The sequence below is a fragment of the Leucopleurus acutus genome, assembly GCF_964270905.1.
Source record: "Leucopleurus acutus genome assembly, chromosome: 5".
Classification (NCBI taxonomy): domain Eukaryota; kingdom Metazoa; phylum Chordata; class Mammalia; order Artiodactyla; family Delphinidae; genus Leucopleurus; species Leucopleurus acutus.
In genome coordinates this window covers 55,449,981-55,466,933 of record NC_139147.1, presented here as the reverse complement: position 1 = coordinate 55,466,933, position 16,953 = coordinate 55,449,981, and the positions used below count along the sequence as shown (strand labels likewise).

Below are 16,953 nucleotides of genomic sequence, written 5' to 3'. Positions count from 1 at the left end.
AAGGATATAAAAATACAAACCCTACAATACCAAGCCTGGCTTCCTCCTTCCATAAGGATGGTCAAACTGTACAAGCATTCACTCTTCGCTCTGTTTTTTTTTAGCGCCCTCTATAGTTCTTACCCTCTTTAAGGGTCAGCTCTCATTTAAAGGATGTTTGTAGTGGAAACATTTTCAGGACAAATAGTCCACAACATTGTTAGCCCCAGAAGTCCCTCAAAGGGTTTTTGATAGAATCAGATGAGAGCTTGGATGTAGAAGTGCTTTGAAGACTAATGAGGATTTATAATGACTCCTAAAAAGATGTGCTTATTAGGGATCTTAATTTGGAAAATAACTCTTTTACTTTTAAATTTTTAAATTTTTATTTTTTAAAATTTTATTTATTTTTGGCTGCGTTGGGTCTTCGTTGCTGCGTGTGGGCTTTCTCTAGTTGCAGCAAGTGGGGGCTACGCTTCATTACAGTGCACGGGCTTCTCATTGCAATGGCTTCTCTTGTTGCAGAGCACGAGCTCTATGAATGTGGGCTTCAGTAGTTGCAGCACACGGGTTCGGTAGTTGCAGCACGTGGCTCGGAGGCTCAGTAGTTGTGGTGCACGGGCTTAGTTGCTCTGCAGCATGTGGGATCTTCCTGGACCAGGGATCGAATCTGTGTCCCCTGAATTAGCAGGCAGATTCTTAACCACCCAACACCAGGGAAATCCGGAAAATAGCTCTTTTAAATAGTCTAGGTTAACTTTCTTTTCTTTTTTTTTTTCCCCCTCGACTTAGGGATGCACCTCTTTTGATCCAGTGGAACGTAAGAGCTTTCATGGCTGTGAAGGGCTGGCCGTGGATGAGGCTCTTCTTCAAGATCAAGCCTTTTGTTAGATCTGCTGGAATGGGAAAGGAGGTAGCTGGACTGAAGGAAGAGTGTGTGCAGCTGCAAAAAGCGTTGGCGAAATCAGAATCTCCGAGGGAGGAGCTGAAAGCCAAGCAAATCTCCCTACACCAGGAAAAGAATGACTTGCTTCTTCAGCTGCAGGCTGTGACTAGCCCCACCATTTCTTCTTCAAATCAAGTTTCTAATTAGATTCCCTTGTTTTGCAGGCAGTATTGACTTGAAAAAAAATAGAGGCACGTGCTATGCAAATACTGTAGAATTTCATCCAACACAGACAGTGGAAACACTTAGAGAGACACCCTTTACAGTGAAGTGATTTCATTGACAGTATGTCTTTGAAAAAGGGACAAACTTTCAGATGGGTTTTAACTATATAAACAGATGGAAATCTATCATGGGAGTAAGGAAGCTCTGGATCTTAATTCAAATTCTGTAGTTACCACGTAACCCATTAGCAAATCAAAAGACAGGATCTTTCTTAATTTCATTTTCAGATTTTTCATCATTAGTGTATAGGAATGCCAGAGATTTCTGCGCATTAATTTTGTATCCTGCTACTTTACCAAATTCATTGCTTAGCTCTAGTAGTTTTCTGGTAGCATCTTTGGGATTCTCTATGTATAGTATCATGTCATCTGCAAACAGTGACAGCTTTACTTCTTCTTTTCTGATTTGGATTCCTTTTATTTCTTTTTCTTCTCTGATTGCTGTGGCTAAAACTTCCAAAACTATATTGAATAAGAGTGGTGAGAGTGGGCAACCTTGTCTTGTTCCTGATCTTAGTGGAAATGCTTTCAGTTTTTCACCATTAAGGACGATGTTTGCTGTGGGTTTGTCATATATGGCATTTATTATGTTGAGGTAAGTTCCCTCTATGCCTACTTTCTGCAGGGTTTTTATCATAAATGGGTATTGAATTTTGTTGAAAGCTTTCTCTGCATCTATTGAAATGATCATATGTTTTTTTTGTTTATTTGTTTGTTTTTTTGTTTTTTTTTTTTTGCGGTACACGGGCCTCTCACTGCTGTGGCCTCTCCCGTTGCGGAGCACAGGCTCCGGACGCACAGGTTCAGCGGCCATGGCTAACAGGCCCAGCTGCTCCACGGCATGTGGGATCTTCCCAGACCGGGGCACGAACCCGTGTCCCCTGCATCAGCAGGCAGACTCTCCACCGCTGCGCCACCAGGGAAGCCCGATCATATGGTTTTTATCCTTCAATTTGTTAATATGGTGTATCACGTTGATTGATTTGCATATATTGAAGAATCCTTGCATTCCTGGAATAAACCCCACTTGATCATGGTGTATGATCCTTTTAATATGCTGTTGGATTCTGTTTGCTAGTATTTTGTTGAGAATTTTTGCATCTATGTTCATCAGTGATATTGGCCTGTAGTTTTCTTTCTTTGTGACATCTTTGTCTGGTTTTGGTATCAGGGTGATGGTGGCCTCATAGGATGAGTGTGGGAGTGTTCCTCCCTCTGCTATGTTTTGGAAGAGTTTGAGAAGGATGGGTGTTAGCTCTTCTCTAAATGTTTGATAGAATTTGCCTGTGAAGCCATCTGGTCCTGGGCTTTTGTTTTTTGGAAGATTTTAAATCACAGTCGCAACATCAGTGCTTGTGATTGGTCTGTTCATATTTTCTATTTCTTCCTGGTTCAGTCTTGGCAGGTTGTGCATTTCTAAGAATTTGTCCATTTCTTCCAGGTTGTCCATTTTATTGGCATAGAGTTGCTTGTAGTACTCTCTCATGAGCTTTTGTATTTCTGCAGTGTCAGTTGTTACTTCTCCTTTTTCATTTCTAATTCTATTGATTTGAGTCTTCTCCCTTTTTTTCTTGATGAGTTTGGCTAATGGTTTATCAATTTTGTTTATCTTCTCAAAGAACCAGCTTTTAGTTTTATTGATCTTTGCTATTGTTTCCTTCATTTCTTTTTCATTTATTTCTGATCTGATCTTTATGATTTCTTTCCTTCTGCTAACTTTGGGTTTTTTTGTTCTTCTTCTCTAATTGCTTTAGGTGCAAGGTTAGGTTGTTTATTTGAGATGTTTCCTGTTTCTTAAGGTAAGATTGTATTGAAATTAAGAAAACACTCCCATTTACCGTTGCAACAAAAAGAATAAAATATCTAGGACTAAATCTACCTAAGGAGACAAAAGACCTGTATTCAGAAAATTATAAGACACTGATGAAAGAAATTAAAGATGATACAAATAGAGGGAGAGTTATACCATGTTCTTGGACTGGAAGAATCAACATTGTGAAAATGACCCTACTACCCAAAGCAATCTACAGACTCAATGCAATCCCTATCAAACTACCACTGGTATTTTTCACAGAACTCTAACAAAAGATTTCACAATTTGTATGGAAACACAAAAGACCCTGAATAGACAAAGCAATCTTGAGAATGAAAAATGGAGCTGGAGGAATCAGGCTCCCTGACTTCAGACTATACTACAAAGCTACAGTAATCAAGACAGTATGGTACTGGCACAAAAACAGAAAGATAGATCAATGGAACAGGATAGAAAGCCCAGAGATAAACCCATGCACATATGGTCACCTTATCTTTGATAAAGGAGGCAAGAATATACAGTGGAGAAAAGACAGCCTCTTCAATAAGTGGTGCTGGGAAAATTCGACAGGTACATGTAAAGTATGAGATTAGATCACTCCCTAACACCATACACAAAAATAAGCTCAAAGTGGATTAAAGATCTAAATGTAAGGCCAGAAACTATCAAACTCTTAGAGGAAAACATAGTTAGAACAGTCTATGACATAAATCACAGCAAGATCCTTTTTGACCCACCTCCTAGAGAAATGGAAATAAAAACAAAAATAAACAAATGGGGCCTAATGAAACTTCAAAGCTTTTACACAGCAAAGGAAACCATAAACAAGACCAAAAGACAATCCTCAGAATGGGAGAAAATATTTTCAAATGAAGCAACTGACAAAGGATTAATCTCCAAAATATACAAGCAGCTCATGCAGCTCAACAACAAAAAAACAACCCAATCCAAAAATGGGCTGAAGACCTAAATAGACATTTCTCCAAAGAAGATATACAGATGGCCAACAAACATGAAAGAATGCTCAACTTCATTAATCATTAGAGAAATGCAAATCAAAACTACAATGAGGTATCATCTCACACCTGTCAGAATGGCCATCATCAAAAAATCTAGGAACAATAAATGCTGGAGAGGGTGTGGAGAAAAGGGAACACTCTTGCACTGCTGGTGGGAATGTAAATTGATAAAGCTACTGTGGAGAACAGTATGGAGGTTCCTTAAAAATCTACAAATAGATCTACCATACGACCCAGCAATCCCACTACTGGGCATATACCCTGAGAAAACCATAATTCAAAAACTGTCATGTACCAAAATGTTCATTGCAGCTCTATTTACAATAGCCCAGAGATAGAAACAACCTAAGTGCCCATCATCGGATGAATGGATGAAGAAGATGTGGCACATATATACAATGGAATATTACTCAGCCATAAAAAGAAACAAAATTGAGTTATTTGTAGTGAGGTGGATGGACCTAGAGTCTGTCATACACAGTGAAGTAAGTCAGAAAGAGAAAAACAAATACCGTATGCTAACACATATATATGGAATCTAAGGGAAAAAAAAAAAGGTCCTGAAGAACTTAGGGGTAAGACGGGAATAAAGACACAGACCTACTAGAGAATGGACTTGAGGATGTGGAGAGGGGGAAGGGTAAGCTGTGACAAAGTGAGAGAGTGGCATGGACATATATACACTACCAAACGTAAGATAGATAGCTAGGGGGAAGTAGCCGCATAGCACAGGGAGATCAGCTCAGTGCTTTGTGACCACCTAGAGGGGTGGGAGGGAGGGAGACACAAGAGGGAAGAGATATGGGAACATATGTATATGTATAACTGATTCACTTTGTTATAAAGCAGAAACTAACACACCATTGTAAAGCAATTATACTCCAATAAAGACGTTAAAAAAAAAAAAAAGATAGGATCTTAATAGGTCCTGAGAAAAGCTTTACTGAGATCTTCAGGATTATTGCAGTATGCCCCTAACTGTTTTTCCTGATTTAGATCTCCCTACTTGCCCTTTCCCAGTCCAAGTCAATATCACAATCAGGTGAGTTCTTAAAACAGCAGTTTTCAACCTTGACTTTGCGTCAAAGTTATTTGTGAAGCATTAACAAATAAAAAGAAAGGTGCCTAGATTCCACTCTCAGATACTTTGACTAAGTGGGTCTTGTGTGGGTCCAAATCATCTGTATGGGTGATTCTCATATCCAGCCAGGATTGAGAACCATTGTCTTGAACAAATATGTTGCTTCCCTGATGAACAAGCTTCAGATCCTGCAATATGTGCATTATAGGATCCAAACCCTTGGCCCAGGCATCTGAGCCTCCATCTCTAATCTGATGCCGATGTGCCCTTATTCACTCCCTTTTTTATTCCTCTTCTCTAGCTACCAGGACTACTGTTACATCCCAAAGGCAGGTATGAAATTTTATCCACCTTTATTGTACTCTCCACTGCACTTAGCACAGTGCTAAGTTAAATAATACTGGGTTCAAATACATTATATAAATATATTGTATTTTTCCTGCTTTTTGGACTTACGGAAAACAGAAAATTTAGTAGTTTTAGGCTGACCCAAGTTATTCGTTTCTTTTGGGACTCTGCTACCCATCAGTGTTCCAATAGGCCATATGTTACGAGAGTTTACATTCAGACCCACATTTCTGATACATATTTAATATAGCAGTGGTTCAAGAACTTTAGTGTGTATCAGCCTCACCTGGGATGCTTGTTAGAAATACAGATTCCTAGGCCCCGCTCCAAACCTACATTAAAATCCATTTTGTGAGAATCACAGTTTGTAATATCATATTTTGTCTGGCTTAGGACACAGGGAGCCTAGGATGAGACCTGGCCTCCTAGTTTTCATCATTCTTCCTCTCAACGAAAAGAGTGGCCAGTACTACCTGGGCTGATGTGGGGATAGAAATACACCCAACTTGTGAAGGGAAAGGTGGGTAAAAGTCTGGGATACATGAATAAAGATCATTGTGGGGAGCATACGAGACACATGAAACCAATTGCAGGGCAAGTCCTGGAAGGCTGAGATGAGTTCAAATTGTAACTGATTTAAAAAGCTGACCTGGCTATGAAATATTTTATCTCATTGATTTTTAAGAAACACACCTCCATACAGTAGGAATCAAGGAAACAAGGATTCTTTTCAAATTATTCACTAACTCAAAATACCAGAAGCACTGAGTGAACCCATTTCAATTAACACTGTGAGTACATGAGAAAATAACTGCCACTGGGGAAAGGATGTCCCTACTGTTAAGCTGTCACACCACTGCTCAGCTGGCCCCAAACCTGCCATCATGTTAAATGAGAGGATCGATGATGGTCGATTGGACTGTTGGCTTCATTTGGTGATGGTGACAGGTCCTGTACAAGTGCTGAATGGAAGAGAGCAAAGAGCTATTCTGCCTGTCAACCTGGGATGAGCTAAGATCAAATATCCCCATTATTGCTCAAGCATTGGAAGCTTCTCTGATATGCATGGATCCTTAACATTTTTGTTTGTTTTTAGTTTAGCCCTTCTCTTGGGTCTTCAATGATGTTGGGGATTCACTATTTTATACCTCCCCCATCTGTGCCTCTTGAGCCCCATTTGTTGGGCAGACAGGCTGAGAGTTAGCCAGGATCCAATAGCCTGGATTTTTGCCCTTCTCTGCTCTTGATCTAAGTAGATGAAACAACATAAGCCAAGCAAATAGTTAGGTAATAGATTGCCCAAATTGCAGAGGATGGATGAGGTCTAAAGATGAAATATGGAGATATGTGTGAAGTTATGTCACAACGAGACCTCTAGTAATTAAGAACTTGCTCACAGAAAAGAGGTTTTATTTAGCCTCTGAATGGAGACAAGTGAAAGGAGTTCAAAGTTACACAGGTGCTTTTGTAGCAAAAAGCAATCGGCCCCTTCTTTTTTGACTTGGACCATAACACAGAAAGAGTGGGCCACACAGTGAGAGCTGGCAGCAGTATGTTTGAAAAAATAAGAGGAAGGAGGATTGCACACTCTATGGTTATAACTTGGGGAATTTACTGCTGGCAGAACCTTCGAGAAAAATATTTTAGTTGGAAATAATAGTAAAGTCTAGTTAGTGATATTCAAGGAACCTCATGAATTGTAAATTCAGCTTATGAATAAAAAAATATACAGCCCAGCTCTATTTATTAGAAGATGCTTATATATTAAATAAGTGCATCAGGGTCCTTATAATAATATTATAAATATTCTATTGTCTGAGGGAACACCACTTTCTTAAAAGACCATATTCTGAGCAGGTACCGCCCTCAAACTATATGCCTGCAGGGATGCTTCCAGTAGCTGTGATTTAATCAGCACACCACTGATTTTTGGAGGCACGTTAGCTCCTTTAGCCCACCAGGATTCTATTAAGTGCTTTAGAAGAGGTAATCTAATCTACTGAATGGCCTGAAAGATCAAAAGCACCTCCAAACACAAGCAACTCCTCCACTTCTCAACCATAGGGTCAGGGAACTGGGAATATTATTTCAACTGCTTAGGAAAGGTAGGTGAAAGTGCCGGGCAGAGGACAGGCAATTATCTCTCTGCTGTGTGTTAAGCAGCATTTCGCCTGGCTGTTAAATTACTTCCAGCTGTTGGCAACAATTTTCTCCTCATCATGGCGGGAACGAGAGACCCTGGCAAATGCTGAAGAGCAGTGCGAGTCGCTGATTAAATCCAAGATCCAGCTGGAGGCCAGCGTCCAGGCGCTGCCTGCGTTGGGGGTTGGGGGGAGGAAGAAGAGGAGGTAAATTCCCAGCTGACTGCCGGAGGGCGGAGACTCGAAGATGAATGTTCCGCGTCGAAGAAGAAAGAAATCGATGACCTGGAGACACTATTGGCAAAGTCACAGAAGGGGAAGCGTGCTTCAGAGTACAAGGTACTTTTTCTATAATGTCAGAAAGGCCTAGATGCCTGAATTCCACACTCTCAATCGGGCTCCAGGACCAGACTTGCTCTGTTTATATTAATTAACACAGTGGTCCGCAACTTTACAGCACTGGGAGTCAGAACTGGCATCAAATGAAGGATCTGGTGAACTGTGCCATCCTAATTCAAAGTTCCAACTTGAATTTATGGAACCCCACTTAATCTCCCAAATGAAACGTTTTCATTTGTTCCAATCTAATTGCATGTGAAATCTGATAGAAAGAGCAAAATGGTTTCATTGGGCCTCTCTAAGTATCCTGTTTTGGAAGGAGAGGGAACAGGATGCAGTTTATTGAAAGGTGATTTGGGACACGTCTGAATTCCCACCTCTGTCGTTGATTTGGAGCTTGACCTTGAGATGTCATTTGAATTCCAGCTAAGGACCTTAATGTTTTGTTCATTTTAACTGAGGTTTTTATCTTGTGCATCTGTGTATAGACTGAAGTCAGCTGAGAGGTCTGTATCAAACCTTTGATAAAAAAAAAAAGTCTCCAGAATAATATCGTAATTTTGGCATATGATTAAATAGCAACTCTTGTACATCAGTTCCCTTTCATAAAAAGCACTTGGACCTGATATAAATGGCTTACACTTTTGCCTATTTTATCAGCTGGAACTCTCTTTAACTGCCACTTTCTTAGGATTTGAGGCACAAGATTAATATTGCCCCGAATACTCTAAAGAAAGCTAAATTACCTTTAGTGGTGTTCTTGTTATACAAATAATACGACACTCTGAATACTGGCCATCCACTGACCTATGCTGATAATATATATATATATATTTTTTTTTTTTTAAATTAATTAATTTTTGGCTGTGTTGGGTCTTCGTTTCTGTGCGAGGGCTTTCTCTAGTTGCGGCGAGCGGGGGCCAGTCTTCATTGCAGTGCGTGGGCCTCTCACTATCGCGGCCTCTCTTGTTGCAGAGCACGGGCTCCAGACGCGCAGGCTCAGTAGTTGTGGCTCACGGGCCTAGTTGCTCCGCGGCATGTGGGATCTTCCCAGGCCAGGGCTTGAAACCTTGTCCCCTGCATTGGCAGGCGGATTCTCAACCACTGCGCCACCAGGGAAGCCACTATGCTGATAATATTTGATTAACCAGAATACCCCATTCCCCGACCAGGAGAGCTAACAGATCATTTGTGTCTGTGTGTAAAAGAAAAAGTGAATTTAGAGTTTTAAAAAGTCCATCAGGAATTTGGCTAAATTTAATTCTTTATGACAGTGGATACCGCATGAGATTTTTGGTCCTAGAAAAGAGAGGAGATGGCCCTTAGTGTTTATACCCCACCTTCCATAAGTGGCTCTCATGGAACTGTTGTCGTCTTCTCCCCACAGGTTAAGAATCTGACCGAGGAGGTGGAGTCTCTCAGTGAGGACGTCAGCAATCTTCAGCGAGCAGCCAGGGTGCGCAGGAGGCCTGCCAGCAGACCCTGGAGGACCTGCACGCGGAAGAGGAGAAAACCCTCACCCTGAGCAAAACTGACACTAGAGCAGCCAGCGAATGAGGTCAGTAGTGATATGTCTTGCTAGTTAGCTGTGTGTCTACATCTGTACAAACCTCCACTTTTTACTTAGTTCATTTATCTTGACATTTTCAGGAAAACTTAGTAGCATGGTTAGTTTCCCTCATTATTTAGAAATAAGAGGTGAGCCACTACAGTAGAAGAAAGGCCCCAGCATGTAATCTGTCTGTTTTTATATGCAACTTTCACACAACCCTGGGCAGTGGGAGAACACTGAGATGAATCGTGAAGGGGTATCAATCTGACTGACTGTTCCCCACAGAACCTGGTGTTTTGCCCCGCAGATATGTTGACGCTTTATCTGACACTAGTACTGAAGGATTGCTTTAAGGCCCTGTTGTGTCTCCAGCCACGCACTGAGGTTTATTAAAGTAAAAAGATATGTAAGTCACAAGCTGTGTTCTACCAACACTATTGGAAAACACTTGTAAGATTCTGGAGATGGTGCCCCTGTTCTGCCTCCAAATACCCTGTGAAATAAAGATGCTTCAGACGAGTCTCAGTGGTTAGGTTCATCACTCTTCCTGTTTCCTCCCAGCTGACAGTGTGTGCATTCACTGTTTTATTAGTCCCCAAAGCTTAGCCCTTATTAAATTGCTGACAAGGGTGGTTAGGGTTTTTTTTAATATTATCTGCTTCTTTTTCCTCATGCCTTTCTATCAGTTTCCTCTATTACCTATTAGTCGTCTCACTTCTCTTCCTATTTCCACTGATACATATCTCACTAGCCTCAATATGGGGATTTATTGGTTGTGTGCAAACAACACACACACTTGTTCTCTCGCAGAGTTCATTTATTTTCAGGTTTTTGCATATGCCCTCCAGAAATTCTCCTTTCTCCCCTATTCGAATTTTATATCTTTTGCTAGTCACAGGAAATAGCTTCTGTTGTGGCAAAGTAAATATATCACTGAAAACTAGCCATATTGTAACTGTTATTTAGCCTCCCGCTAAGCTAACCTCAACATCATGGTTGGCAACACTACAGACAGAACTTGAATGTTCTGATCACCTTGTTGGAGGTACCAGAATATGACACAATGTTATGGACCATAGAGGGTACCAAGGTGGTAAAGGAGGGTGTGGAAATCATGCCGTGTGAGATGTGTTTGAAAGGGTCAGTGATACTGAGTTGGAAGACTCAGGACAGCTGCCTAATATTTGTGAATGATCATGTGGAGACAGATTTGCTTGGTGCTGCTCCAGGGAGCAGAGCTTAGGCCGGTGGGATGAACTTACAGAGACTACTTTGGCTTCTTATGAAGGAGTGCTCCTGAGTAAATGGACTTATCTACCCATGAAATGAGCTGCCATGTGAAGAAGTGAGCTTCCCATCAACTGGAAAGCGATCAAACAAGGGCTCACTAGGCATCTATTATTGGCTTCTTCTGTAGGCTAGAACACGTATTCCTTAATCTTTAAAGTTTTCCTTCATCACCATGATTTCTAGATTCTTTTGTTGTCCTATTGATGTGTACAATATTTATTTTAAAATATCTACATAACTGGGCATCATTTACAGACTCTGCTTGTATTTTTCTTTCTTTTTCCAGAAGGTAAGTGGTTAATGAACACATCTAGTAAAGTATAAACTTTACTTATTTATTGGGCTCAATAATGTCTCCTTCTGTCAGCTTGAGGGTGCCCTTGAACAGGAGAGCAAAGCGAGAATGAACTGGGAAAAGGAAAAGTGCAAACTGGAGGGCGAGGTAAAGCTGAACCGGGAAAGCATGGAGCACCTGGAGAGCAGGCAGCTGCAGCTAGCAGGAAAGCTGAGGAGGTGAGTCACCTTTCTGTTGACTCGAGATTCTGGGAGACCTTTTATTGGAGGAAACAGCTCTCTCATGTCATTTATCCTCATGACCCTAGGGCCAGATGTCTTAAGACCTGAAGGGGAGGATAAGAAGGATAACAAGCCTAGGAAATTGATTTTTTTTCTTTTGCTAGACTTTATGTGAACTTTCTTTTTATAATTATGTAATAACCTACAAGAAAGTAACTGAGAAGGCTGACCAATAGATGCGAATGAAAGGTGTAAGACACAGGAGATGCGAATTATTGGAATTTGAAGTTACAAGTCAAAATAAAAATCGCTCACTTCTTTTACTCATGATGAGACCAATGGCCTAAAGTAAAAAAAAAAAAAAAAAAAGCCTAATGTGAAGTCCCATATAACATCTGATCATTTAAAAAAAAACAAAACAAAACTTATTTGCCAGATATAACCTCATTAACATTTATCTAACTTTTTTTGGTCAAATAATTTACTGTATAAGTATTAAACCTTAAAATTGAAAGCAAAACATAACATGATCAAAATCAGTAGACCTTCAGTTCACATGGATTCCCAAGGAGCTCAGGGCAAGACGGCCCTCTCAGTTTAGTTTCATCATTCAGTGAAATGGATTTTCTCACCTTGTCCCTTTTGTCTTCCTCTGTTCAGCTAGACTTTCTTCTTCTTCTCCATATTTTAAAAAAATTTTGGCTGAGCTATGCAGCATGCAGTATCTCAGTTTTCTGACGAGGGATTGAACCTATGCCCCCTGAAGTGGGAACCCGTAGTCTTAACCACTGGACTGCCAGGGGAGTCCCCAGCTAGACTTTCTTCTAACGATTAGGGATTTTCCAGTTATTTGGAATAGATCAAATAAGAGAGGGAAACAGTGAGATCTAAGAGTGAGATAAGGCCAGGTTAAAGCTGGGAGCCCACTGGTTATTGGAGCCCACAGTGAAGAAGAAAGTCAAGTGAGCAACTATGAGCTTCTGGTTTTCCTGTCTGTGTACATGAGTTTCCATTACACATGCTTGTGGTCAGACTTGATTAATAGCCTGCCAATAAGTTACTGAAATTGATAGGTGTTTCCGACCTGATAGGTAGGAAAAGATGAAATAAGTAACCCTATGAATGTAACGGAACAGTGAAAGGTAAAATGATGATAGAGTTCCCTAAGCATTCAATTTTGAAGATTGTGTTTCAGCTCAGCAAAGTGAAAATGATACTCTGTGTCCTTGTAGGCCACAGGTCAAAGAGCTCTGGCATTTCAGAAACCCATGTTTTCAGGAAATGATAAATTTATTATACAGCATTTTCTCTAAATGGACCTATGTATATATGGAGATAATACATGAAAATGTGGCATTTTAAAATGGTGATGACAGGATAGAATACTTAATAAATAACACAGATTATAAGCTCTTCATCTTCTGAGATAAAAGTTAAATTTCTTCCTCACGCTATTCACACAAACACAAAATCCAGTTTCATTAAAGAATTAAATGCAAAAATCAAGCTTTAAAATCTTTAGAAAATGCAGCATTATTCACCATAGCCAAGATATGGAAACAACCTAAATGCCCACTGATGGATGGATGGATAAAGAAAATGTGGTGTATACATTTAATGGAACATTATTCAGCCTCTTTTTAAAGGAAATCCTGCCGTATGCAACAACATGGATGAACCTGGAGGACATTATGCTAAATGCAATAAGTCGGTCACAGAAGGACAAATAGTGCATGATTCCACTTATATGAGGCATCCCAAACTCATAGAAACAGAGTAGAATGGTGGCGTCCAGGGGCTTGGAGGCAGGGGGAAATGTGGAGTTGCTCTTCAATGGGCATAAAGCTTCCATCGTGCAAGATGATTAAGTTCTAGAGATGATTAAGTTCTAGAGTGACATACAATTTTGTGCCTATAGTTAATAAAATTGTACACTTAAATATTTGTTGAGAGGGTAGATCTCCTGTTAAATGTTCTTCAATTTAAAAAAAACAGCAAAAACCATTAAAAAACAAAACCATTAAAAGACAATATAGGTGGTAAGTCTTAGGAAACTGGCAGGTCAGACTGAACGAGTCACAAAAATCCAAAGGCATAAAAGGAATATATTGATAAATTTGATGTTGATACCTCGACATTTTAAACACTTATGTGGCAAAAGCCGACATAAATAAAACTGGGGCAAATTAGAAAGTGGGAGAAATATCTGCAGCAGATATCAAAAAATAAATATCAAGAGTATTAAAGGAAAATCTATAATTCAATAATTAGATGAACAACCTAACAGAAAAATGGGCAACGGACACAGTTCATTTGTTTTATTGCCCATTTTAAAATCCTCATAGTTGATAACATGCTGTCCTCACTAGTAAACAAGGACATTCATTATAAAACAATGACATACTAATCTGTTAGATTAGGAAAAATTTAGAAGTGTGCTAATGTTAAGTGTAAATGTAGAGAAATAACCTCACACTGCTATTGGAGGCCAAAGGGCAAGGTTATACGTTTTTAAACACATACCTATACCCGACGCACCAATTCCCTGCTCAATATCCACTCTGTAGAGACACTCACATGTACACAAGGGTGCATGTATATGAACAGCATTATTTGTAAAAGTAAAATTTGGGGGAAAACCTCAATGTTTATTAATAGGGAAATGGATAAATAACCACATGATATCTAAATCATAAACTACTATGTCACAGTTAATTTTTAAGTGAAGTAATCTATGTGTAGGTCAACATGGAAAAATCTCCATGTATTATTGGGTTAAAAATGTTGTAGAATTATAAATTCAAATGTATACAGTATTATACCTTTCACAGTAAAGAAAATGAAACTATTTCTACTGATATATAAGCACAAACATATGTCAATACTCAGAAAAATGTCTGGAGGATTCACACCGAACTGATTATGGTGGTTACCTCTAGGCAAGGAAGAGAGATTGGGTATAATAGCCAAGAAGACTTCAGCTATAGATGTAATAGTTGAATTTTTTACAGTGAATGACTTCATGTGTTATTACTATAATTTAAAGAATATTTAAACAAAATGTTATTACTCTGAGCAATTCCACTTGATACCTCTTTTCCCTAACAGGAAAGAATTAGAAATGAATCAGATGAGCTCAAAGGTGGAGAATGAGAAAGGCCTGGTGGCTCAGCTTCAGAAGATGGTTAAAGAGCTCCAGGTAATCATTTATCAAATACCTGTGTGCACCTGTAGTTAGATCCATGGGTGATGATTGACACTTCAGTGACAAACGCTCTGCCAAGGTACCCATAGCTCTAGCCAACTATAGATGAGGCAGAAAAGAGCAGTGGTTGAGAAGGTAACCTGGCATTCTATAGATACGTGACTCTGGAGAACATTACTGTTTAAGCTTAGATTTCCTAATCACGAAGGTAATAAAAAAAACAAGTAGCTAATTTGTTGAACGTTTGACATAAACTAGGTATTGTGCTAAAACCCTGGACATCTACATTTTTACTCATTAATCCTCCTGACAACCTTTGAGCTAAAATTAAACGCAACAGTACATTTAAGTGGTAAGCTCAGTGCCTGACCCATGGTAAGCATTCAATGCTACCAATTTAATTTTTTATGATGATTAGTTTTTGTGCTTAGAAGGCAATTATGCTGAAAATCTGTCTTGTAGCTACTTGTAGTCTCAAAACATTATTTGATAATGGGCAGCTATTTATAAGTTTGAGACCAGGTAACTGTTTTATACTATATGACCATATTATAAAGTAATTTAAAGCATGGATACGTTTAACTCCTCATGTATACATGCAGATGGATTTTTTTCCTTTGAAGTTAAGTAGTTATCTCACTAATGTAACTATTATTCAAAATAATTTTGGAACTTTTTTCTGATTATTACCTTCTGAGATATTTTGAGCCAAATTAGACCAGTCTCACTGCTTTATGGGCAAGCTTTCAGACAATATTAATCTCCAAGTGACTGCCTATCATATTCACCAGACTTCTCTTCAAATGATACTTTATCCAAAAAATGTTCAATTTATCCAAAATACAAATTTTCTTACCCTGATGATTTAAAAAATACTATCTAAAGGTTATTTCTTTTTATTTTTAATGTCTGAAACATTTATATTAACATATTTCCATACAAATAACCCAAAGAAAGTTTAGTATTAGTTGTTTTTTGTTTGTTTTTTTATACTTCAGGTTCTTATTAGTCATCAGTTTTATACACATCAGTGTATACATGTCAATCCCAATCGCCCAATTCATCACACCACCATCCCCACCCCCCCGCGGCTTTCCACCCTTGGTGTCCATATGTACGTTTGTTCTCTACACCTGTGTCTCAACTTCTGCCCTGCAAACTGGTTTATCTGTACCATTTTTCTAGGTTCCACATACATGCATTAATATACGATATTTGTTTTTCTCTTTCTGACTTACTTCACTCTGTATGACAGCTTTAGATCCATCCACGTCTCAACAAATTTCATTCAACTCAATTTCATTCCTTTTTATGGCTGAGTAATATTCCTTTGTATATATGTACCACATCTTCTTTATCCATTTGTCTGTTGATGGGCACTTAGGTTGCTTCCATGACCTGGCTATTGTAAATAGTGCTGCAATGAACATTGGGGTGCATGTGTCTTTTTGAATTATGGTTTTCTCTGGGTATATGCCCAGCAGTGGGATTGCTGGATCATATGGTAATTCTATCTTTAGTTTTTTAAGGAAACTCCATACTGTTCTCCATAGTGGCTGTATCAATTTACATTCCCACCAACAGTGCAAGAGGGTTCCCTTTTCTCCACACCCTCTCCAGCATTTGTTGTTTGTAGATTTTCTGTTGATGCCCATTCTAAGTGGTATGAGGTGATATCTCATTGTAGTTTTGATTTGCATTTCTCTAATAATTAGTGATGTTGAGCAACTTTTCATGTGCTTCTTGGCCATCTGTATGTCTTCTTTGGAGAAATGTCTATTTAGGTCTTCTGCCCATTTTTGGATTGGGTTGTTTGTTTTCTTAATATTGAGCTGCATGAGCTGTTTATATATTTTGAAGATTAATCCTCTGTCTGATGATTCATTTGCAAATATTTTCTCCCATTCTGAGGGTTGTCTTTTCATCTTGTTTATGGTTTCCTTTGCTGTGCAAAAGTTTTTAAGTGTCATTAGGTCCCACCTGTTTATTTTTGTGTTTATGTCCATTACTCTAGGAGGTGGATCAAAAAAGATCTTGCTGTGATTTATGTCAAAGAGTGTTCTGCCTATGTTTTCCTCCAAGAGTTTTATAGTGTCCAGTCTTACATTTAGATCTCGAATCCATTCTGAGTTTATTTTTGTGTATGGTGTTAGGGAGTGTTCTAATTTCATTCTTTTACATATAGCTGTCCAGTTTTCCCAGCACCACTTATTGAAGAGACTGTCTTTTCTCCATTGTATATCTTTGCCTCCTTTTCATAGATTAGTTGACCATAGGTGCATGGGTTTATCTCTGGGCTTTCTATCTTGTTCCATTGATCTATGTTTCTGTTTTTGTGCCAGTACCATATTGTCTTGATTACTGTAGCACTAAAGGTTATTTCTAAAGAAATGTTTCAGAAATGTTTGGTTCAGTGACAGTATTGTTATAAATAAAGGTATTGGATCCCAAGATAACTAATTGGAAGGGGATCACGATTACCTGGATGTGGAAATCATAC

At 39.0% G+C, this 16,953-nt stretch overlaps 1 protein-coding gene across 1 annotated transcript in view; it reads left to right on the top strand.

Moving 5' to 3' along the window:
• The window catches only part of MYH15 (myosin heavy chain 15), a gene marked incomplete at both ends in the record, with an annotated part of 180,194 nt that overhangs the window by 96,385 nt on the left and 66,856 nt on the right, over window positions 1-16,953 (top strand). Inside the window, 8 exon segments of the mRNA XM_082839245.1 lie at window positions 772-1,027; window positions 7,637-7,730; window positions 7,733-7,890; window positions 9,278-9,344; window positions 9,347-9,414; window positions 9,416-9,448; window positions 11,100-11,245; window positions 14,357-14,447. Coding sequence (XP_082695371.1) covers window positions 772-1,027; window positions 7,637-7,730; window positions 7,733-7,890; window positions 9,278-9,344; window positions 9,347-9,414; window positions 9,416-9,448; window positions 11,100-11,245; window positions 14,357-14,447 — 913 coding nt within the window.